The sequence below is a fragment of the Falco cherrug genome, chromosome 5 (genome assembly GCF_023634085.1).
Source record: "Falco cherrug isolate bFalChe1 chromosome 5, bFalChe1.pri, whole genome shotgun sequence".
Lineage (NCBI taxonomy): Eukaryota > Metazoa > Chordata > Aves > Falconiformes > Falconidae > Falco > Falco cherrug.
The window spans coordinates 16,422,212-16,446,880 of NC_073701.1; the positions used below are offsets into that span (position 1 = coordinate 16,422,212).

The following is a 24,669-nucleotide window of genomic DNA, read 5'->3' on the forward strand; positions in this document are numbered from 1 at the left end:
GAAGCAAGTGGTGGCAGGTACAAGTAAGTGCAGGTACCCACTCCAGTGCCTGGCCTGGGAAGCATTCATTCATTATGTGGCTAAATGAACCTTCACATGGTTTAAAGCTTATTTTTGTTTGATTGATACTTTTAAAATCTTTTTCTTCAATAATAATTAGCTCCTGAAAAACATAGCTTTAAGTTTAAACCTATATGTATATACAGAAGCCAAAATGGTTTGATGTTAGGCTACCAGTTATGCAAATGGTTCTGTACCCCTGGTCCATACCCCTTCAAAGAATCGTATTAGAGCCAATCAAAGCTCCTGATAATGAAGATGCCTGACACATGGAATTGCATAGGGGACAAGACATGCAGCTAGCTCACTTAGAACACTTAGAAGTGAAGCTTCCTTCTGACACTGGTAGGGGAAATTAATGTATCTCAAAACTGAATATCCTTAATTTTAACATAAATCTTCTTTAGCATTTTTTGTTAGCATCTACTGCAGTTCTGGGTAAGCAAGATAAATGACAAAAAATACGGTGCCTGTGTTTATCAACTGAATGCAGGAACTCTTTTTCTGGGCTTTCATTTAAAATACAAACGCCAGTAGGCATATTCTATCTATAAGGAAGTTGCAACTCCTTTTTCACATTAGCAGAAACAGCCCAGGGAATTTCTATTTACAAGCAGCAGTCAGTGGATTTCAGTTAGTCTTTGATAAAACTAGAGGTCTGATTGGTAGCATCACTAGCAATTTCACAACCAAACATGTACTTAAATCTGTTGTAAAACTTCAACCCTATGATTTAGATGTTGAGCTAAGAAAAACTCAAGGATCCCAAAGAGTGTAAAAAGGTGTGTCTGCCAACGGAAACAAAGTGCTGATCAAAGGCTGATCAGTGCAGAATCTGGGTCACTCCCCTGTCTAACGCAGGCAGTAAGGAGACCCGAGTGTCCGGAGAGCAGCCTTGCTAACAGTGTGGGCTGGCTTTCCCTACTGAAGAGATCAGCAGTGCCTTGTCAAACCCATTGCACAGGGCAGCGCACGTTTGCTGTGCAGGAGCTGACAGCAGGCTCCCCTTGCTCTCTGCTCCTCTTTTCTGGCACGAGGGAGTGGGGAGACTATTTGGCGTTGTCTGATTCACATGCGAACAGCATGTCCAAAGGAATGGGGCAACAGACTTGCAGAAGGTGTTCTGCCTAACAAAACTGCCACCTCAAGCATCAGATGCTGACCTTTGCCAAGGTCAAGGATCAAGGAAACCCTGCGAATAAGACCTGTTTCTAAAGGATGTAGGCATGTCTGTGTGTTTGTGGCCTTAGTATTTTGCTTTTCTAACCAAGGTGGCCGATGGCTAAGTGCTGGTTTGTTGCCTCTAGTCAGGTGCCTAACTTCTCTGAAGAGGGAGAGGGCTCATTCAGAGTTAATTTAAACCTCTTTGGTGGATACAGAGAGGGTGAGTGAGAACAGGCTTTACAGGCTTCCAGACCAAAGCAGCCAGGGCTCACACATGCACCAAGGACACATCTGGGCTGAAGAGGCTCACTCAGGGAGACTGAGTAAAAGCTGGCAGCTAGAACAAACGCTGTGCAGATCTGTAGCAGGCTCAGCCCTTCCCCTGGGGAAGCCAGAGCAGGCCTTTGGGTCATGTTTTGTGCATGGATATAGGGAAGAGGAAAGTTTCTGAGACATAGAGTTTGCTGGACATTCCCATGGCGTCTTTGGCTATTGCCACCAAGTCTCCACAAGCTGACCGACATTGAAAAGCAGTAGAGATGGCCTGGGCTGCTCAGTGGGAACCTTGCCAGGTCAGAGCTCACTGAGAGTGGGGAGTGAGGACTTTGAGGTCTCCACTCTTCCCTAAGCGTTAATTCTCAAGCTGGAGCCTCACCTGACAGATCGTCTCCCAAGGTCCATGGTCCCAGCGCCCAGCCTGTCTCTTGGTTATCTCCCCAGTTCCCCAAGCCTCAGCGTCTCAGTCCCGAACTCTTTCTGTAGCAATGATGTTATAATCCCTCCACTTACTTAGGGGTTTGCGGTGTAGCAGCTGTCCTCAAAGAGAAAAGAGGGTTACACAGCCAGGCACGCTTTTGTTATAGAAATGCCAGGAATAAATCACTCCATTCCTGCAGCTAGATGTCTTCACCTAGACTGTGCAGTGATGTGACCTGCTTACCTTTAGGTTGGTCTGTTAGCCTTCCTTTATTTACCAGTGCTAATCCCCAGGTTTACTGGGCAAACCGTGGCCGCCGTGGATGTTCTCACAGCCGGGTGAGCTGCCTGCAGAGCCCGCAAACCCCGCGGCAGGGAGAAGGCAGGTGCTGAGGCAGGCGGGCGGCTCCGTGCCCCTGCGTGAGCTGAGGGGCTAAGAGAGGAAATTTGTAATGTTGGGGTTTTTTTAATCTTAATATTAGGACTGTCAAGCATACATAGTCCTTGGTTTTGTAAGAAGGAACTGTATGTAGAAATTTTTGAGGCCTGTTTACTGCAAGTTAAGGCTTATTAATGAAGAGCTTTGAGGTCTTTCACATTTAGCCCCGACACAAGGACACATTTGCTTGTTAGTCGTTCATCTGTGCATGTTGATGTGAACAAAAACTTTAGGCCGTCTGGCCGAAATGTCCTTTCTCGTTGCACAGTTGGGTTCTGCTTTTTGGATAACCATCGCCCCTAATGAGCCCGGCTGCTGGCTGTCACCGGCCTGGACGAGCTGGAGGGACTCAGGGCCCTCAGCAGTGCCGGGGCAGGGCCCTGGGCCCCACTCGGTACCGGGGCTGTGCATGGGGCCCCACTCGGTACCGGGGCAGGGCCCTGGGCCTCACTCAGTACTGGGGCTGTGCGCGGGGCCCCACTCGGTACCGGGGCAGGGCCCTGGGCCCCAATCGGTACCGGGGCTGTGCGCGGGGCCCCACTCGGTACCGGGGCAGGGCCCTGGGCCCCACTCGGTACCGGGGCAGGGCCCTGGGCCCCACTCGGTACCGGGGCTGTGCGCGGGGCCCCACTCGGTACCGGGGCAGGGCCCTGGGCCCCAATCGGTACCGGGGCTGTGCGCGGGGCCCGGCCCTGAGGCTGGGCAGGCGGGGGCGCGGCCGGTACCGCACCGGGGCCGCGGTGGCGGCACACAGTGGTTCCCGTCTCCGGAAGATTGCGGGGCCCTGGCTGCTAGTTGGGAAGGGAGGGGCTGGGGTTGCACTGCCCTTGCCTTCCCCATCTTTGTTTGGGGAGCTAACACGGGGCAAACGGCGTCGCGTAAGCGGTACGGCAGCACAGCGGGCAGGGGCAAGGCCGTGGTGGCACGGATGTAACCCGTGGCGGTGCGTGCTCTGTGCGGGTGGGGGGGCACACGGAAGGTAACGACGCAACGGAAAGCTGCGAAACCGTGACTACGCTTTCGGTTTTTTTCGCGATTTCCACGCCTCCCGCTGCGATCCGTGCGGGCTCCGGGGTGCACCGCCCCGCCAGCCCGCCGGCCGGCAGCCACGCCCCGCGGCCGTTTCAAGCAGCGTCGCCTCAGGGCCTCGGTGCCCCAGCCCGCGGGTTCCCCCAGTGACCGGCCAGCGTAGCGCTGCCCGGAACCCCGGCGGCAGCGCCCCTCCCCTTTGCCGGGGGGACGCGACCCCGCCGGGCGCACACCGGGGGGGAGGGCCCGGCGCCTGGGCCCCGCCTGCAGCGGCCGCCCCCCGCGCGCCCCAGCGGGGAGCGGCCTCCCCCTGGCGGCCAGGCGGGGCAGCAGCCGCTCGGCGCTGATTGGCGGGGCGCGGAGCGGCGGCGCGGGGCGGAGCGGGGGAAGCGCTTTCTCTTCTGGTTGGGGGCAGCGATGGGGGCGACGCTCAGCACGGTGAGTGCGCTCGGCTCCCGGGCGGCGCCGGGCAGCGGGCCGCGGGCGGTTGGGTGACGGCTGCGGTGGCACCGCATTCGGCGCCCGCCCCTCCCGGCACGGCCCTGGGCGCGCTGAGGCCCTGAGGCCTGGCCGCGGGCGGGAGGAGCGGCGCGGCGCTCCGGGGGCCCCGGGCGGGCTGTCGCTGGCTGCCGGAGCAGAGCGAGGGCCGCTGGGCGGTGTCACAGGCTGCCCGAGGCCCCTGCTGCCTTCCCTGCCGTGTGCGGGAGGGAAAACGGGGGGGCCCGTGTTGGGAGCCGCGTACGTGCCCGCCCCCCCTCCCGTTTCCCCGGGACCTTCCCGTGCCTGGCAGGGCGGGGGCCGGCGGGCCGGGCGGGGGTGGTGGTGCCGGTGCTGGCAGCCGCGGCCTGCGCGGGGGCATCCCGCACTTCCCCGAGCGGTGCCTCGGCGTCTGTGCCGGTGGCGTTGCAGCGCCAGCCGGGCGGCTTGCTCCTCGGGATCTTGTCCGCCGAGCGGCGGGTTTGCAGTGCTGTCGTCGGTAGCGTGTGGCGACACCCTCGTTCCGCTGCTGCCTGGCACATTCTCTCTTCCCTCTGATGCAGCAGCTCAAGCACTTAGGGCTCTGTGTTTGTGAGAGGAGCAGGGTGGAGGTGGATGCAACATATGCTAGTTTGGGTGCAGCTGCTCCTTAGGTTACGTGAACAGAAGAGGATGAGGCAGATGCGAAGCCTGGCCCGTAATCCTGGCATCATTTTTCCGAAGCAGATAAGAAGTATGTTTAACTATAGCCACTTAAAAATAGGGTTTGAATGAGGAAGTGGGGGAGGAGTGACTGGAGCTCCCGAGGGTACAGGATTTTTCTTGTTAAGGCAGCATTTGGTTTGTGTGTTTGTAGGGCAGTTCGGTGATGGAGTGTCCTGCCATACGCTTACGTGTTTAGCTTTTTGCTCACCACGCCCTAGGGGAAAGGGCTGGCAATCTCGGTGCTATGGCCTTTCTCTTTCTTGTGGCCTTTCTTGTTATCCCGCAGATACAGAAGTCTGTTTCCGTTAATAAAAATTCCTGTGCAATTACTAATTTTGTGATCTCTATTAGCAAAGATTGCTGCAACTGGAAACTGTTAAGCCACCAGATCTTCATTTAGTGATTCCTGGCCTTATGGTCATCCAGTCCTTCCCTCTGCTGCTGTAGATCTGATTCAGCTTCCGTGGTTGCGGTGCAGTTATCTTCCAGAATATCTTGATATACTCTGTGGTAAGAGTATATAGATCACTTCAAGCACTGAGAATTTATTTATTGGCAAGGACAACTTTTTGTAATCATTCAGTCTTCAGTTCTTCCACTCTTTTCTGCCCACCAGCTGATACCTTCTAAGTGAGGAACTAAAATAGCTATCCATATTAGCGTGTGTGCTGTTTCTTTCCAGCCTAAATCCCATGAGGCTTTTGCACTAATTGACCCTGAATAACAAATTGCCTTCCATGATGCCAACATTGTTAAAAATGTTTGTGAAAATTAAACTGCATTCAGTTCCAATAGACTCGGATCTGGCGCATTTCTTCAAGAAGTGATGATTGTGCACATTGGGGGAAAGAGTGTGTTAATCTTACTTATTAAACAGCTGTAGTGGTTTTCACTTGACATCTGATGACCAAAATATGATGCGCGAAGATGAGAGAAAACATTTATCTCTGCACATAAGTAGAGAAGCTGACTTGCAGAGATAGTATTTTGAACTCCACTTTCCTCCTGGCTTCCTGATCATCTGTTTCTGATGTACATTAGTATATGTACACAGAAGAGCACAGAGGCACTGGCAGGTGGGGGAGCCCCGATAACAGACTTGGAGAAATGAGCCCTGGCCCTTCCCAGAACTGACTGGGGGAGCTGTTGGCCTGTGGGCTCGGAGTGATGCTTGTCTGTGTGCGTCAGTGGGAGGCTGGCTTTCCTTGGAGGCTAGGGGGGCATGGGATGCAAGGTGTCATGCGAAAGGGAGGGAGGGGAGATTTTTCTCAACCTGTTTGGTCTGTTGATCAGTACCCCAGGAAAGGCAAGACTCTGGTAAGGTACCTTAATGGTGTTCCTTTCACTATCTGTTCTTGTCTTTCATCCTCCCCAAGGCTGACTCCCTTGATTAGAAGTCCCTTCATGCATAACTTGGAGAGTGGGTCAGCTCAGCCTAGCTTTGTGAACATTAGATTGGAGTTGGGTAGTCTGGGAGTTTTGGCACCAATTCCCCTGCTTTGGACTTATTTCAGTCCAGGACTAGTCCATTTCCATCACATGTAGGTGGAGCTTGAGTGACTCTAGGCATACCCGTTGTTGTTACTGCTCAGTGTCACATGCCCAGTCAGGTGTAGCAGCACCGTGGAGGCAGGTAACTTTGAGGTGGAGGTGTGCGTTAGTAGTGCAGTGAGAGTATTTCATCTGAGGAAAGTCATTTGGCCACAAGGGTTGGCACAGCCACGGACATCTCAGAGATTCTTCATGTGACAACTGTCATGCGGCTTATCAGCTGTGTGGTGCCATCAAGTTCCTGTTCTTGCAGGGAGCAGACAGAGCCTGGCCGCGGTGTCCCCGCTCCGTTCCACCTCGTCACTCCTGTCAGCACGTGCTGAGCCGGCAGGTTGTGCTTCTTAGGGAGCAGTGGCGATGTAGATTGCATGCATGCCCGCCATCCTGAAAGGGATAGCTGTTTTACTCTAAAAAGCTTTCTGCAATACTACACGTTCATTGGGTCCCAATTTTCTCTACTTCCCCCCTCAAAGTAATTTTTCCATGCAGGGGGTGAGCATTTGGGGATTGTGGAACATTTATGGGAGGAGCCAAAGGCAGGGATCGAGGTCATTTGGAGAGGAAAAAACGTGGTGAAAATAAAAGGATAAGGGGATAAAAAGGTCTGACCCTGTGTAAACAAGCTTGCTCTGTACCCTTGTCTGGCTGTGTCCTGCATGCAGTCGGCGCAGTCTGTCCTGTGTCTTTGTTAAACTCCACAGCGGCTTACCTGGGGGAGGGGCGCTGCTCTGCCGTGTCAGTGTGGAGGTGTAAGTGCCAGCACCTGAAGCCAGACCGTGAGTCGGAGGGCCTGTGTGTCTGCGGGGCCGACACCCAGTGCAAGTGTGCGATGGCTAGCAACGGTCCAGCTGAACTAGCCAGCAAGTAGGTGAGGTGGCCTGGGAGCCTGCTGTGTGATCATCTCTGAGGATGATACCACCAAAGAGGCTGGCTACTGAAGGGGCCAGGGGTCCTGGCTAGCTGCCAGATTCATCGTGGGATCTGTGGTCAAGTGTGAGAGCCCCAGTTGCTGGGGGTCCACAGCGCATGTGATGGTGTGTGAAGGGGTTGTCTGTGCAACAGCAGCTTCTACATCCAGATGCCAGCAACTGGGGAGACTGGAGTGTGGGGACAGTTGCTGCAAAGACTAAGCCAGCTACTGGTGGATCCACCTTGCATGTTATCTATTTCCCGCTAATGGACCTTCATCCTGATCAGTCAGGGAAATGAACAGGAGGTGGCCATCAGTGCTGTTTGTGCGAGCATCTGTCTGTGTTACCAGTGTGGCCAGCCAGATGTCTATTTAGGGGTGTGTTTATGTGTCTGTGTGCCTACTGGGCATAGGTGCTCAGCCTCACTGGTGGTCGTGGGGACATGGAGCTGTGACAGCCTCGCTTCTGTCAAGCTGCTAGGTTTGGCAACCCTCTGCCAGCGTGCCAAGTACTTCAACGTAGGAGTAACGTCAGGTATGCACAAAGCAAATCTGTGTGTTGCACTGCCTGGTGGTTTTTTCAATACTTCCTGCTCTTACTAGCACAGAGAAACACAGTTTTTTCAGTGGTTAGATTGTCATGTCATGCTACCAAGTTCCATCTCACCAAAATAACTTTCTTGTGTTATGCACATGTGTCTTAACACTCTTTCTGTGTTGATACAGTTGGGTCGCTTTGTGACATACCCAATATGGCTAATCTACACCACCATCCTGAGGAGGCTTTTCGGGAGTCACAATCATGCAATTACTCTGGAGGATCCTGAAGTGAAGTATGCATTGAGGCTGATTGATAAGGAGGTAAGTACATGTACAGTGCTGAGCATGACCTCTCTGTGGAAATGCTTACAACTTCTTAAATCTTCAGTAATGTTGCAGCCGGGTGAATACTTGTGTTTTAAGGAATGGACTTATTTATAAATGCCTCTTGCCTAGTATAACCAAATTCTGTAGTTCTGCAAGCAGCTTGTTTCTAAGCAAGTTAGAGAATGCTGCTTTAGAGATGACCAAACTCGTAGTTTCTGCAACATGCGTCGTGTGTCATGGAGTACATCACCAGAAATTCCTAAATTCTGCACTGCTAGATTGGCTATGAGACAGAAGTCATGCTGTCAGGCAGAGAAGGCATTTTTTTCATGGTCGGTAGTGTTCAACATAGTAGTTGTCAGAACTATGCTGATACTGATTCCTGTTACTAGTATGTTACAGGAAGAAAGGTTTTTAAATGATGTAGTCCTGAGAGCATCTGAGCTGCCCCAGCTTCTCTTTCTCTGTCTTAAAAGTAGAAGCAGTTCTGTACCTCCCAGGCTGCTCAGCTGGGTTTTCAGAGGAAAGTCATCACCCTTTCAGGGGTGGAACTTGCTGTCAGAAATTGGTAACAACTTGTGGGAAGGGGACCAAAGTCATGAAAGGTGAAAAGTCCAGAGTTTCCTTGGATAAACTCACCATCAAAAGCATGAGACAGAAATCTTGGCTTTTCAGGTGTGCCTTCACACCTGAAGTTCGTTTTAGTGTTGACTTTTGAGATCAATGAGCTAGTCAGAAAGTTATCAGAAGAGTTTTGATGAAGAAGACTCTGGACTAGAACAGAGCTTTATTTGAGGTACAGAGGGTGCAGAGATAGCTTGGCTTTCATTTGTTCTGTCTGTCAAAGGAAGTTATTACTGTCATTCTGAATTCTGGTTTCGTGGAAACTGAAAGCTTCCCTGTGGCTTGGGCTGGGCAGCATTACTAAATTTATTTCCCGTGTGTACTTGCAGTATATATGGGAAATAAGTGCAGTAACAATGCTATTATTATATACTGCCCACTCTCATGAGATCTGTGGCACATGGTTGCAGGTACAGTCTGCCTGACCTGCAGGAGGGGAGGGAAGCTTGAGACACTGCACATGCTTCTGAGAATCAGTCTATTTTCTGCTGTAGCAGTTTGTGACAGAGAAGAATTCACAGCTCACTTTTTTTTCCCTGAATACTGGTGTCTTTTTTTTTTTCCCTCTCACTGTTGTTATTTTTGTATGCTTTTTTTTTTTTTCATCTTGGGATGGAGGAGCAGCTGATATATATAACCAGGTCAAATGCTGCTGCATGCGGTACCTTGATCAACTGAGAATATTTCACTGATGAATGTTTATAATGTTTTGCCTAAATGGGAAATGTGTGCTGAAAACCGAGGTGAATTTTGAAAGATAATAACTTGGTGCAACAAGTGCTAGTAGCTTCTAACATCCTGCCAGAAATCTGGTGCAAGCAGTCTGATCTTTGCTCTTTGTACTAAACTGCTCAACATTGCCATATCTACCTCTCTGGGAAAGTTGAAATTAGTCAAGAGTCTTTCTGACGTGCTTCAGTTTGTATTTTACAAGCATTAAACGTGAAGTAGATGAGAACTTTAATCTAAAACCACCTGTCATTACACAAAAATATTTAAACTTGGGAGAGAATCATGGCTCTTGAGTGTGGTTGTGGAGCCTACTCAAGACATCCATGTGGCTGGCTGGTTTACCTTCCATTGCAAGAGGAATTTAAGTACGCTGGTAGTGTTGCTTGTAATGTTGCTGCTTTTGCTTGCCCAGACTAGCTAAAGACCCTCATATTTTAAAAATTTGTGCTTTTCCCATGTTCTATGCAATTATGAAGCTGTTGGTACCCTCACCAGCAAAGCACCAAAATGATTTGTGGTTAAACCAAAAAATGAACAAATGTACTCCCTGGTTTGGGAGTAGCTGGGGTTTGTAATCTTTAACCTGGTGTATTTTGATGACAGCTGAGAGTACAGCTTCGCAGAAACTTTTCTTGATGGACTGTGGCTGACTGAAGCGAAGGAACAAGAAGCTTTCAGGAAGGGAAGTTGAAGGAATCACTTAGGCCAATTTCACAGCTAAAGAAAATGGACAGATGATTGCAACAGAAGACTTAAGTCACATGTACTGGGCTGCCAGGCAGCAATACACGTGAAATTTCAGGAGGAGTCTACTTTATGCAGAAACAGGTTTTAGGTGTCTGTGGTCTCGAAGTTTGAAAGGCACTGGTCTAGAGAATGCCTCGTTTGACATGCATGTATCTTTTAACACACCTTAGATTTTATGTATGAAAGCTGGAAATTGAATGTACTATTTTGTGAAGCTGTTGTGAACAGAAGGCTTTCTTTCTCTACACACTGTCTGCGTTTTACCCACCAGCTGAAACATTAACATCAGCCCAAACTGAGTATGCCATACCTCCCATCTGCTGAATGGAGAAACAGGGGTCACAAGGCTGCTTCCTAGTGTTCACCGTAGGAAAAAACTTTTATAATATAGTTAGGTGTACTAATGTAGTTTATGCCTGAAAAAAGGCCACAACATCAGGGGTTTTTTTTATTAATGTAAGCATAATTCATTTGTTGCCTTTCAGTGGCTTCAGCAAAGCACCAGCTTGCAAAAACTGTTCTCCAGCTTTGCATTTGCAGATGTGAGTGTGGAAAACTCCTCGGCACCTGTAACTTAGACACAAATGCATGCTGGTGGCCAGAGGCCAAGGGCTTCCAGGTGCTTGGGGTAATGCCAAATGATGGCATTGGGAGTGTAGTGGAGATGACCCCATGCTGGAAATGGCTTCTGCATCCTGTTTCAAGGAGGTATTTAATCTAGCCTTGACTATGACGTGCTGAACGGTGTGAGCAGTGTCTTGGATGTGTAAACCAAGACAAAAAGGGTTACGATACATTATAGGATGTTTATGAAATTTTCTCCAGAAGGCACGTTCTGTCCCATAGGGTTTTAGAAAAAGTCATTGAATGAGGCGTTAAGCTGTATGCTGTTTGTTTCTGTTTTTTTCAATCCCATGAATGTGACCTGATTTTTAAGAGAGAAAACTCTGGTAGTATAAGAATTAACATTTTCTTTAGTTATTTACCAAAATTTTATTCAAGGTATGACTTTCCTAGTAAAGTCAGGCTGCATAAACTGTCAAAAATTTATAATGAAGTTCTTATCTAAATGGAGTGCTTCTTTTCAATTTTGATTAAGGATTAAGTTTTTACAGGGAAGATATTTTTAAGGCTCTTAGCATCTTAGCATAGCAAAGGGGACCAGGTTGGTGCTACTTAATCTTCGTGACATCTACCAGTGTCTTCTGAAATCATCCTCTACACTGAAATAGTTAGTTCATCTGGCTCTGAGACATCAAAATCAATTTTTTTTTGGCCTCTTAACTCCTGCATATTCAAGCTTTAAATGAGAATTGAAGAACTGATTAATTCTTATCTTATGGCCTTCTCACAGAAGGCAACATAAATGTTCATACTACTTAGAAAGCTGTTGTTTAGTCTTAATCTGTATGTTAGTATCTTACTAAGTTTTGCTATTACATTTAAATATACATCAAAACAGTATTTGCATTTGTCTGTTTTGTTTCAATTTTTACTTTGGAATTACCTCTAAAATATTTTGAGGTAAGTTTTCAAGGCGTTTGAATGAAGAGTTGACTTCTGCAGGATTACCATGTTCAGATGAATTCATATTTGCATTATGCAAAAATTCGAGTTAGGATGCTGCACGCCTCCCAATATTTAATCCTGCAAGAAGTCTAACTAGCATATTGGTTTTACAAGTAATATCACAAACATTAAATCTCAACAACACAGCTGATTATTCTTTTTCTTTTCCTCTTTCAGGAAGTTAGTCATGATACAAGAAGATTTCGATTTGCTCTCCCTTCTAGAGACCATATTCTGGGTCTCCCTGTAGGTACGTTCCGTCTTTCCTTACTGAGAATCCAAGTGCTCTTAATTACAGTATAAGGGATTTTGTGGGGATTTTTTTTCCTAGATTTTGAACTGTTGAGTTTCAAATACCATCCACATGGCTTGAGCTGGTATTTAGAGTTTAGCAAGATTATCCTTATGCTGTGAGTCATCTGCATGGTGTGAGAACTTGTGTACTTACAGAAAGCGTACATACAGCTTGTTTCTGTGAGGACAGTAGAAACAAACACTGATCTTTACTTGTATTTTTCCAGTCTCAGCTCTCCAGTGTGTGTGGTGTTCTCATGGTGCTTGGTCTCTGTGGTCCCTTTCCATCCCCCAGGGCATCACTCTGAGCTACTCTTCCTCTAACACATGCGGTTTACCAGATGATCTGCTCGCTTCTGAATTTGCGGCTAGTGTCATGGAATTTCTTAATCACCATGGGGTAGATATTTCCTTAGGCCTTGCCATGTGGCGTGTTGCCTTCTATAATAGCTTAGTGCTGTTGTTTCCTATGGCTTATACAAAGAGCATTTAATTGCGACTTGTGCTTAACAGGGACTTGTGCTTTAACAACCTGTTGCAATGATCTGTGGATCAGCTGCTTCTTGGTAGTCCTCAGCACCTTTCCAGCGTTACAGTCCGTTGTGTTTAGGCTCCCTCTTGTTTAGGATATATTATTCTCTTGACGCTGTTAAGTAGCAGTGAGGGCAAAGCTGGTTTCCCTCCCTTGCCCATACTGAACCCTGACGAGTGAGCTGTCTCACCTCTGTAATTGTTCTTGTCCTACACGCTAACAGAAAGGAAGCAGTGTGGGCTGAATTTGGCCTGCTGGATGCCACAGCTGCTTCTAGTGTTCTAGTAAGGTCAGGGAAAATCAGCCAGTTGTTTCAGCATAGCTTGAGAAGGTGTGTGCCTGGCCCCCCATGGTCCAGGAGCAGCATAGTCGTGCCCCCAAAGGTGCTGTACTCGGGCTAACCTGCGGGTGACTGAGGGACTGGTTTACTGGGGGAGGCTGGGGAGGCAAAGGTTGCTGAAAGCTGGTGGGGGTGGTAGAAGCAGCTGGGAGCAGCAGGCTTGGCAGCCATGGGACAGATACCGGTGTGCACCCTGCATGTTTAGTCCAGCACCAGCGTTTTGCTTTTACCAGCAGCTGGAGTGTTACAGGAAAAAAACATGATTCACTCTGGGGAGAGTGGGATTGTGTGTGGCCCTATGCAGAGGCTGCCAGCTGCGGTCCTGTTAGGGCAGGGTAAAACTCTTAAGGAGTAAGAGCATAGGGCATGTTTTCCCTTTGGGAGGAGCATCTTTTTTAGATTTGTACCAATTCTTAAAGACACACCCCAACAGCAGTCCCATCTGTCCAGGTTCACAGTGCAGTAGTCACCATGGGTCTGCTCCTGGAGGAGGGGACGGTGAGGCCACCCCTTGCCTGGAGGAGGAACGGGAAGCTGCTGCTGCTGCTCCCTTCAGGTCTTCCCTAGCAGGAAGGAAACACCCATGCTACCAGATTTGTATAGGTTTTGCTGAGAGGGTTATTTGAATCATCCTTACATTATGTTCGTGTACAGCTTCAAGTGTCTTATGGTTGCTCGTTTCCCAAGTCACCAGGTAGAACATCGTCATTCACCCACTGGTTTGCCTTGCTGGCCCTCTGGCTTGGCAGACCAGCTCCTGGTAAAATCCCCTCTTTGTGCTCCCACAAAAGGCAGAAAAGCTGCATTCATCTTAAGAGATAGCTTACTCTGTTGACCTAGTGGTGATAAAATAACAAAACCCAAATCCCCCCTCCACCCCAGGTATTCCTCGTTTAGGTCTCTTCAGGATGTTGGAATTTTATAGGAAAACCTTTCAAAGGAGTTAATTCTAGGGCATTTTCATCAGAAACATAGACATTGAGGAAAGAAACTACTGTAGAGAGTTCAGTGAATGTGTGACAGGTTGAAATGTGATCGCTACATTCACATGCTAAGCTGGAGGAATAGCAGGGTTAGAAAAGTGCTTTATATCTAGGCAGCCTTAGCAGTGGCAGCTAGAAGACCTGGTAGACATGAGTGGTCTGTGGCCAAAGTAAGAACAGTTATTGACTCAACTGTAGCAGTTTATAACTGACATGTTAATAAAGAAGTGCGAACAGCACTTGATGGGTTTTTTTCTCTGGTGTCCTTTTAACTTGTCTGTATGGGAGAGACATGCCACATCTTTTGCAAGATCTCATGTGCAGTTAGGGCTTTGGTAAATATAAATGCATGAAGCTATCAGAACAGATCAGATTGACGCATAAAATCAGCAGTGGAGTTCCAGGTAGAACCTGGGCACGGTTAACAACTCTGGCGAAGTGTTACAGTGTCAGGAAAATGAAAGAGGAAAAGGTGTTGCCCCAAAACGAGGTAGTTAGGAGAACTTTGAGACTGTATTTGCAGTCTGTGCCAAGTCAGTACATCCACTGAAAGAAGAATCTTGTGAAAGCAAACTGCTTGTTTTCTTCCCTGTGTACAGGACAGCATATCTACCTGTCTGCACGGATTGATGGAGCTCTGGTTGTTAGACCTTACACTCCGGTTTCTAGTTACGATGACAAAGGCTTTGTGGATCTTGTTGTCAAGGTGAGAATGTCATGTCCTTTTACCAGGCTGGGCAACTTCTGAGCCCACCTTTACACCTGCAGTGCTACGTGAAGTGTGGTGTGCTGGCTTCTGCTCAGGTGTGTGCCACTGTGGACTTCCACTGTTGTAACAAGTGGTTTGTAGTTACCTGCGATCCATGTGGCATTTTGCAAGCTCTCCTTTAGTGAGTGTGTCTCGAGATGCTGCATAATTTTCTGTATATGCATACTGCAGTTTACCAAAATCTGCGTAGACCTGCAGATGTTCACACAGCTGTTTTTAAACTTTCTGAAATAAGAAATTAACCTTGCCTATCAGCTTCTTCTGAAGCTGATATAATATGATCATTATGATCATTAAGAGCAGTGATTGTTATTTTTACATCCAGACAGTGTGAATAACTGATTTAATTGGGAAGAAGGGGATTTTGAGTCTTGTGATGATGTCCTTTGGTCTCTTGGTAGCAGGACTAAACAAATACATTTAAAGATGATGGGAATCTAAAACCTGAATATTTGCACTGGATTTTCCCTTAGAATTTTACTCAAGTTTTTTTTCTTCTTTACAACTTATAGCACTTTATTCATGTATGGTGAAATTAGATGTGAATTTGCCTTTTACTACCTATTTATTTTCATGAACATGATGTTGCACACTGAAGACGTGACAGGGGAAAAATGTAAATCTTTGACTCTGATCGAAATATTTCACAAGACTCTCTTCCTGGTGTGGCTCTGCATGCATGCAAATGCTGCTGTTCTTGTAAAAGTTGTAGCTAGTCTCAACTTGGAACTCTTTCACACCCATGTGATTTGAAACAAAAATAATTCCAGCACAGTTCCAGCAGTGTAACTACACCCATTCATAGCTGTTGGTGAACAGTTGAATATTCAGCAAGCTGATACCCACTTTTTTTGTTACCCTAACTTTGAGATGCATAAACAGCTGGCTTCCCAAGAAGAAGGTTTAGGTATATCCCTTTGCAACTGAGCTGTCAGGGATCTTTCTCAGAAGTTTTCTGTTTAAAATCACAGTGGCTTTTTTTTTTTTCTTTCCCTCCTTTTGAAATTGGGTGTAAATCTTGTTGATTATTTAGAGATATTTCCTGTGTTATAAAAAAGCAATGGAGAAATTGCCAGTCTGTCCAATCTGATCAAAATTGGGGCAAGAGTGGCATTTAAATCTCTTTCAGAAAACTTGGTGCTTCTCTTACTGTTAGTGAAATCTTCATTAATGGTATTTCTTAATGTAGTAATTGTGTTCTTTGTATGAGGAGTATGGGTGCCTAAATATTTGAAGGGTAAATGCTCATCTTTGAGCTGTCAGATTAATTGCTTCATTGTTATTTTTGACAGGTCTACTTCAGAGGTGTCCATCCAAAGTTTCCTGATGGAGGGAAGATGTCCCAGTACATAGACGGCCTGAAAATAGGGGATACTATTGACTTCAGAGGACCAAGTGGCCTACTTGTCTACAAAGGAAAAGGCAAGGCTGACGCAGAAGATAGCATTTATCCAGAGTAAACAATAACAAAAAAAATATAAAGTAATAGTAGTAATAGAAAAAAATGTCACATTTTTTTTCCAGATGGGTTCAAATCTTTATAGAATCACAGAATAGTTTGTGCTGGAAGGGCCCTTTAAAGGACAGCTAGTCCAGCCCCCCTGCGATGAGCAGGGACAGCCTCAACGAGATCAGGTGGCCCAGAGCCCTGTTCAACCTGACCTTGAATGTTTCCAGGGATGGGGCATCTATAATCTCTCTGGGCAACCTGTCCCAGTGTTTTACTACCCTCATTGTAAAAAAATTCTTCCTTTTATCTAGTCTAAATTACCCTCCTCTAGTTTAAAACCATTACCCCTTGTCCTGTTGTAACAGGCCCTGATAAAGTCTATTCCCATCTTTCTTACAAGCCCCCTTTAAGTACTGTAAAGCAGCAGTAAGGTCTCTCTGGAGCCTTCTCTTCTCCAGGCTGAACAACCCCAGCTCTCTCAGCCTGTCTTCACAGAGGAGGTGCTCCAGCCCTCTGATTATTTTTGTGGCCCTCCTCTGGATCCACTCAAACATGTCTGTGTCTTTCCTGTGCTGAGGACTCCAGAGTTGAACACTGTCCTCCAGGTGGGGGTCTCACCAGAGCAGTGTAGATGGGCAGAATCTCTGTGGCTACATTTTGATTACACACTGCATGAATTGAACCTTAACTATCACCTCTATTTATTATTTGGGCTGTTATTCTCAATATACTCACCCTCTCCCACTAGACACAGGGATTCTTTTCTGTTATTAGCATCTGCACAAAAGAAATTGCTAGTTTCTTAAGTAAGACAACAGCTATCTTGAGGGGGATTGTTAATGACAATAAAAGTGTTTGTTATTGGTACTGTTCTCAAAGAAGGGAATTCTCTCCGTGCTTATATGGACATAGTTTATACACTGATAAAAATAATTGCTATTTGCACCGTCCAATGCTGATTTTCCAAGTGAAAATGAACTTCATCAGTAGGAAGTACTTTCATGCCAACGTAAAATATCTCACTTTGGCATAGTGCAGCCACAAATGTGTCACAAAATCCTTCTGGCAGTTTTGTGAGCAGCAGAACTCAGACACGTGGTTTTCCAGAGCTTTGTATATTGTGTTCATGTTATCCTGGATGGAGAGAGCTGTGAATACAACAAATACAACATTTTGAGCAATTTCAAGCTCTTTGTCAGATTTGGCTGAAACTGGCAAATCGGCTCAAAAAGAAGAGATAAATATACAAACAAAAAAAGTACACTCTGCGTATTTCATGTTTTCCCTTAAAATAATCTGCATGGGGTAAATAAACTCTGTGAGCAAATGAATTCCTTTTTGTAGAACGGTTTCCAGGATCTGGGCTTCTGAATATCACTAGAGGTATGGGACGTGAGCAAATAAAAATACCGGTAGTGATGGCTTGATGCTATAGTCAGGAGTAAGTAATAACCCATGCCAGTGTCTGTGTTTTACAATCTCTAATCATCTTTCAGGATTTGTTGTAATTCAGGACATCTTCACCTTTGTCTGTTTCCCCCTCCTGCTATATGGAGGAGGAAAGGTGACAGGGCTGAAAAAGTCAATTAGCTGAATGTGCTGAGAAGGGATCACAGGCACTGTTTCCTGCTTGCTTCAATGTTTTCCCTCTCTCTCTCTCTTTCTCCTCAGGAACGTTTGCTATTCGGCCTGAAAAGAAAGCTGAACCAGTTATTAAGAAAGTGAAATATGTGGGGATGATTGCAGGTGGGACTGGTATGTACATACAAAGATTCATCCTTGGTTTCTGACAGCTGGTAGACGTATTTGTTCATATTTTCTCTCATGTGCTCACTTGCATTTTCTTTTGCCCCTTTGCATTCTCGTATCGTTGACCTGCCTTCCTCTTTCAGGGATAACACCTATGCTGCAGATCATTCGAGCAATCATAAAAGACGAACACGACCCTACCATTTGTCAGCTGCTCTTTGCTAATCAGGTAATTCTGTCCTGTTTTCTATTCATAAACTTTTACTTGACTAACAGAACTCCACTCAGCAAACAAAATTCTTGCTGAGAAAACCTGGTGCAGAAATACAAACCCTGAGGGGAGAAGTGAACTGAAATGTTGAAAAGTTCCTGTATAAAAGCACCGTAATGAATTAGTTTTTTAGTGTGACTACAGAAATGCTGCTTTCCTTCCAGCTAATGCTCGCTTTCCTGTGTCTCGTTGCTCTGTTTCTAATCAGGTTTATAAATATTGTAAACCTCTGCATTTCTTTGTGCAAGTTGTTAATGTTTTGGGTGGACTTTCAGAGCAGTCTGTCTTAGTGGAAATGTGAAACAGGTGGACATCTGTCTCCTCTAGCAATTGTAACTCCCCAACTTCACAGCAGGGTTTGTATGTGGAATCTTTCTGTTTGAGAACACCGTAGGTGAGGCTAAAATTAACAGTGGCCTCCAGCAGCTCCCTCAGCTACGGAGCTGTGATTCTGCAAGGTTGTCTTCTTTCATTTCCCTTCCCTCTGTCAGTTCTTCACGTGTTTCCATTGCTCTTTGAGGTGTGTCGTACTGCGGTGCTGGCCAAAGGGAAGATTTGTCATCCATGAAATCCGTGTGATTGAGATTTGTTGGATGACCAGGCAACCCAAATGGTGGTGTGCTGCTGAACTGCAGTGCCCCTTTGCCTGATGTTAATAGTTTTGCTTTTAAATTTCTCCATGATAATAGCTCATAATCCAGAAACAAATATTCATTATTTGTGGTGAACCTCACTTCATGGCTGTGTTTTTTAGCTTCTTTAGGCTCTCCTATTCAATGTGTCCTCATTTCCTTTGTGCCGTATCTGAATTATAAACCAAGATTTTTCTGCTCAGAAGCTATGATCCAAGTGCCAACAGATACCCTGTTCTGATGCTTTATTACAGTAAAACTTCCTTGAGAGCCCTGCCCATGCCCTCTGGCATCGTGTGGCTGGTGTGGCTGCAGCAGCTGGTCTCTGCTGAGCCCTAGGAGTTGGCATGAAGTGCAGTCAGTATGAGGGCAGGAGGGCGAGGATTTGCTGTGAGTAATTCAGAATGACTAATACACTAGACTAAGACTAGAGCTGCTTTAGCAACCTAGAAAACCTACTGCTTCTTGCAGGGAGGACTCGGGGAACAATTGCCTGTGTATTAGCAACAGCCTGTGTAAACATCAATCCTTGACTTATTTAAAGAGTCCTTGTACCCAGTAACTGCACAAATACAAAGCAGCCTTGTGACAAATGGTCAGTCAGGAAAGCCTGCAGACTAGATGGTTTTTAATATTTTTAAATACTTAAAATATTTTTTGACGTGTTTTGCTGATCTTTTATTTGGCCCTTTTGAAAGAGCTGTGTTGGATTACAGATGACAATGTACACGGGCTCATACTGTGCATCTGACTAGCGTGCTTTCCGTTGGTAGGGCCCAGTCATAGCTTTTCTGGAACACATGCAACTGCAGATCCAGAAATAGGCACCTTCTCGGCAATAGAGGCATGTTCCTCCTTACCCCCACGGTGACAGACATAGTGCCAAATTATTAAAGCTGCAAAGGATGGTACCATATTTAATCCTTAGCCATCTCCCTCCTTCCCAAACTGCAGCTGCTCCTACAGGATTAAAGCTTTCTTTTGGCCTTCAGTGTTGCATCAGGGAGGAGCAGAACTTGATACCCTGGGTAACATTTGTTCCAGACAGAACTCAATGCCCTTCTGATTATTTGTTCCACATCCTGTTTAAAAACCAAGCAATCTCTGTATGGCAGTGCTGATGAAACTTGACGTGGCAAAGGTGAAAAACCCAGCGTTCTCTTGACAGAGCGGCACAGTACGGAGGGGTAGGAAGGTATTTGCATGCAGTCACGTTTAGTTTTTTGATGAAAGTTCAAGTGCTGAAAGAGGCCTTTACTCTTCTGATGCTACCACTAAATCCCTGAACAAGTGAAGGTTCTGTGCTTTGATACAGGTTTTGCTTTGTTTTATTTTTTAGAGGGAAGGCATTGCATGGTCAGGATTTTTGAAAGTTATGAACCTTTTTGTTAGCTCTGCCACAGCGTAGTTGTGGAAATAATGTGTTTGCTCTGTTCAGCTTGTAAAACAGAGTCAAATTATCTGTTCCATCTCTCAGGGCTGTAGCTAATGCTTTGTGGTCATCTGAGGGCTGCATTCAAATGCAGAACATAATCATTGTTTTCCTTACCCTGCAGACAGAGAAAGATATCCTGTTACGTTCCGAGCTAGAGGAGATCCAGGTTCAGAATCCCGGTCGCTTGAAGTGCTGGTACACGCTGGACAGAGCACCTGAGAGTAAGATCTAACATGCTGCTTCTGCTGCAGCTTAAGTTACAAGTATTAATGCATGTTTGACAGAAGATATGCTATGTTGTGCATATTTCTGCGCTCCTTTCTTGCTTAATGAATCATATCAATGCATCCAGTAGCATCGTTCTTCACACCGTGATGCACAGAAACTCTTAGATGTAATCAGGCTGTGTTTCCGAAGCTACAAAGCTCACCTCAGGTAGTGCAACATTCCTCCCATGACTACACGTGAATATTTACCATTATTTACTCTGGAAAGAGACCTTTTTTTCTCCTTCCCCATAAATAAAACATGTTATTTTACTGTCCTGTGTTTAGAGCATGCATTAAGGCAGCTGCAGTGGGAGTGTCAGGCACTGTGTCTCACGGAGATGTGGCCAAGTGCAGACTCGTGCCTAGCTGTCATTGTACAGCAGTTCATGGTAGCTGAACTTGTTCGTAGGCAGTGGAATTGCCTTTGAATTAACAGTGGTTCACAATGAAAATGCTGTTCCGGCTTGGTGCAGTCCAGATTTAAAGATAACACGATATAGTTGGCTGGTTCAGGTGAGAGGATGAGCTAGCTGAATGTGCCTCCCTCAGCTGTGCAAGTTTGAGGAAGGAAAGGCTAAATAGTTAATACAATTGTGAAAAGGCTCAATGGTTTCTGTGTCATTCCTTGTCATTTTCCTTTCTTACCATTCCTCCTCATGCCCACCCGCATCAGGATGGATTCACACTCCTACTGAGTGGTACTTCAGGGCAGAGAAGGAAAAGCCATATGCCTTCTCTCACCTTGTGACCACAAATACACCTCTGGTAGGGTAGAGGGAAGGGTCTTGCTGTCCCCACAGTCTGTTGCTGTTATGTCATCTCCTGCAATTAGTCTTCACCTGGAATTTACAATCATTGTTTCTTTTCTTTGATATTTGTGAATTGTGAACTGATCTTAGCAGTTGTGATAAAAGTTCCTCCTTAGACCCCCTCAACACTGTTGTGCGGACACTCACTGCCATACATGAAACCGGACCAAAACTGGAAATTTTTGGTTAATCTGTGGGAGAAAAATGTGTCAAGTCTTACTTTGCCCAAAGGTTTGGGTCAGCAGCTTTTTGCATCCAGGGCTGGAGATGCAGTGGATAAACCTGAATCCTAGCATTAACTGATTAGCACCATGAGCGTTCCAAACAGGAACAACCTCATTAGCTAGATTTCCCCTAGTTAACTTACAAGCAGCGGGGTAAAGAGGAATCAATGTTGTTGTTTCACAGTGCTGGGGCTGAGAAGGTTCACAGCTGTGCTTGGGATTTCCCTGGGGCTTTTAGCAAGCTTTATTAAAAATTAGCCCTTGTTTTCTCCATACATCAGTTTTGCATCTTAAAAGCAGAGGTGGCAGCTTTCCCATGTAGCATAACTGTGTTGAGGACATTAATGTGAGTGGAATGTACAAATGCTACAGTCCAGAATGTTACTGGGAAAAAAAACCAACCCAAACCCCACATCATGCTAAAGTGGCTTGTATCTGTCTTTTCCTTCTTTTCTCCTCATTCCCTTTCTCCTACTTAATTTTTTTAACAGATTGGGAGTACAGCCAAGGATTTGTGAACCAAGAGATGATGAAAGACCACCTGCCCCCACCTCAAAATGATGTTCTGATCCTCATGTGTGGACCTCCTCCCATGATCCAATATGCTTGCATTCCTAACTTGGACAAACTGGGCTACACCAAGGACATGAGGTTCTCTTTCTAAAGAGGACCGATAATCCAGTGATCTTGAGTAAAAGGGAAGAAAAAATGTTTAATGGGGAACAGGACTAAGTTAGAGATGGCTGATGCACAGTGCTGGGAAGCAACATTTACATTAAAAATGCTTCATCTTTTCTGAATTTCTGGCAAGTAAGACACTGAAGCTCAACTGTATTAAAATTGTACTGTATGTTGCACAGAAACAACTGTATTGTGGAAAGATAGTGATGCCTAGTGCGGGGCTATAGGGTATATTCCACCTCAAGGGAGGACAGTATAGCTGCTTAGGGCAGTAAACACTCATTTATGCTTTTTCTTAGCATTGTAATCAAATGGCAGTAATATCCTACTTCCTAACACTGTGCATACCCAGTATTTTGTGTGGTATGAAGTATGAAAATACATGGAATGTGCTGGATTATCCACCGTTTATGCCAAATTTTAATCCTTACAGAGCTTTTACAGTATGAAGGCCAGGGAGGAGCGTTTGCCTTTTATGTGTGGTCTTTGCAACATCAGAAGCTTAAAGGTTCTTGTTCAGTTGAAGGATGACAGTTAACCAGTTATGACTTAAGCATGACTGAAGTTGTTCAAGCTGCCTTGTTAATCAAAACAGAGGTAGACAGCAACACAAAAATTGTTTCCTTTGTATTTTGAAGTAGTCTCTCTTAAATGCAAACACTTCTCCAGCTGGTCACAGTTCTTATCCCTGGGCAATGAAAGAAACTACAGAAAGCAGGCTGCTTTGTGCACTGTTTCACAAATAGCCGGAATTGGTTGTATGTGTGTGGAATACCAGGGAAAAAAATAACAACTTTTGTATTTATTCTTAAATAGCGGGTGGTGCCATAGGAGTACAAAAGCAGTTCTGGATGTGCTGTGCAGTGAAAAAAATGCTGAGTGAAAACTGGATCTAGTTTCAGTTTCTTGTTTCCTAGAGAAGGATTTGGAACAAAGGGGGCTGAGCTCAGGTTTCATTGCCAGGGTGGGTCTCAGGTAGCCCAGCTTCGCATGTGGTGTGGTGCGTGCGTGCAGCTGGGGGACTTGCCTGCATTTCTTGCTCAGGCGAAGAAGCCCCAAAGGGTTTTGCTTGGTACAATGCGTGGGAACAGCCTTAAGTCACAAAACTGACAGCAAATCCAAATGTCTCACTGAATCTAAAACCATTTCTTAGATGCTCTTTATGATAGCTCTGGTTTTTATTTTTGTAATAACTTTTTTTACAGCAGCCTTTAACCTAGTCTGTAGTAAACTTAAGGCATCTTGTGTGCCGAACCTTCTGCTCCGAAACAACAGATACTGCTGAGATTAGAGCTGTCCTGCAAGGAATCTATGGAACTAAAAATCTTGCTTTGGTGATGAAATCAGAGTGACGGAAAGGGTGTGTGATTGTATATGAAGAAATGTGGATGTTAGTTAGCTACAAGTGTCACTGTATAGTACCAGTTTTAAAAAGATTCTGATAGGTATTTGAGGGTTATAGCTTGCCATGTTTTCTTTTATGCCTGTACAACAGATGGGTACTGTGTGCTTACAAGGTTAATTTTCACCATGAATTAAATGGAGAAAAAGATACACAGTTATTTTAAGGAATCTCAAATGGATAATACTGTTAATAATTTTATTAATTAGATGCTTGCCTCTGAAGTCTTGAATTTTTGATGTGTGCTTCTGAAACTTGTTCTTTAATACTATGCTCCAAAGTTCAAATAATACTTAAAGTAAGTTTCAGTCCCTTTTTTAAGAGATGAAAAGCAGACATATGAGAGAAATTATCTTGCTGCTGGTTTATATCAGTGTGGGATATGCATAGATTTTTTAATTATTTAACGACATTTTCTTGTTAAAAAAATAACTAGCTGGTTACACATCAACTATTTTGTATTACTTTGCTTATTCAATTACTGGCTTTTTTCACATCTGTGTAAGAAATAAAGTATCTTGCAGGTGAATCACCTGTGTCTTACTGAGCAGATCATCTTCAACCTCATAAAAGACAAACTATATTTGCAAAAATATCTCTATAAAGTGAAGGTTCAAAAAGGAAAAAAAAAGCCTGTTAGATTTGTTTACTCAAGCGCTTATCTCTTTCGTTTGAGTTTGGTGCAAACTGCTGTGTTTGGCTGCTGAGTCAGGGAGTAAATGGTCTCCGTTTTTCTCCCTGTCACTCCAGTCTCCTCTTTTTTTAACCTTTATTTTGTACATCTTCCTTGTGAATATGAGACTCTTTATATAAAATCCTGCTTTTTATTTATTAAATCTACTGAAACAAAACTGTGTTACAGTCCCTGTTGCTTGATGGTCCTGTACAATAGCATTTAAACCAACTTCTACCACTGACATTTAACATGTTATTAATTTCTTTTCCTTTGAACCAAGTCATCTGTCTTACAGAAATTTGAGTATTCCTCCAGGTTTCTGACAGGATATGCTGATTACAAAGCAGCTGTGGAAATGTGAACCTCCTGTATGAATTTTGTGGAAACGGGATCAGAAGGGCTGCTGCTGCTTTGGCTTTACCAGAGGTGGGTCCCCTTCCCTTAGCTTGCCACTGTGCAAAGGCAGATACCCCCCCCCCCCTCCCCCCACCCCCCCCACCCCAAATGGTGAAGATGTGCTTGCAGGGGGCTGGGGTCTTTCTTCAGGTGCCGGTCCTGTTGCAACAGAGGATCTGAGCATGGA

General features: G+C 45.5%; 1 protein-coding gene across 1 annotated transcript; it reads left to right on the forward strand.

Annotated features, from left to right (window-relative positions):
• The first annotated feature begins 3,697 nt into the window (after nucleotides 1–3,697).
• On the forward strand, nucleotides 3,698–24,154 carry LOC102057502 (NADH-cytochrome b5 reductase 3). The gene is made up of 9 exons (XM_055712048.1): nucleotides 3,698–3,826; nucleotides 7,758–7,892; nucleotides 11,748–11,820; nucleotides 14,319–14,425; nucleotides 15,781–15,910; nucleotides 17,610–17,693; nucleotides 17,831–17,916; nucleotides 20,147–20,246; nucleotides 21,819–24,154. The coding sequence occupies exons 1-9, from the start codon at nucleotides 3,806–3,808 to the stop codon at nucleotides 21,989–21,991; spliced, it is 909 nt and encodes a 302-aa protein (XP_055568023.1). The 5' UTR covers nucleotides 3,698–3,805; the 3' UTR covers nucleotides 21,992–24,154.
• Nucleotides 24,155–24,669: the final 515 nt, after the last annotated feature.

Bases quoted from the DNA above. Each gene is read 5' to 3' on its own strand.
- LOC102057502 (XM_055712048.1), top strand. From the start codon at position 3,806: ATGGGGGCGACGCTCAGCACG. The intron at 3,827-7,757 runs GTGAGTGCGCTC...GTGTTGATACAG, and splicing joins TGGGGGCGACGCTCAGCACG to TTGGGTCGCTTTGTGACATA. The intron at 20,247-21,818 runs GTAAGATCTAAC...TTTTTTTAACAG, and splicing joins GCTGGACAGAGCACCTGAGA to ATTGGGAGTACAGCCAAGGA.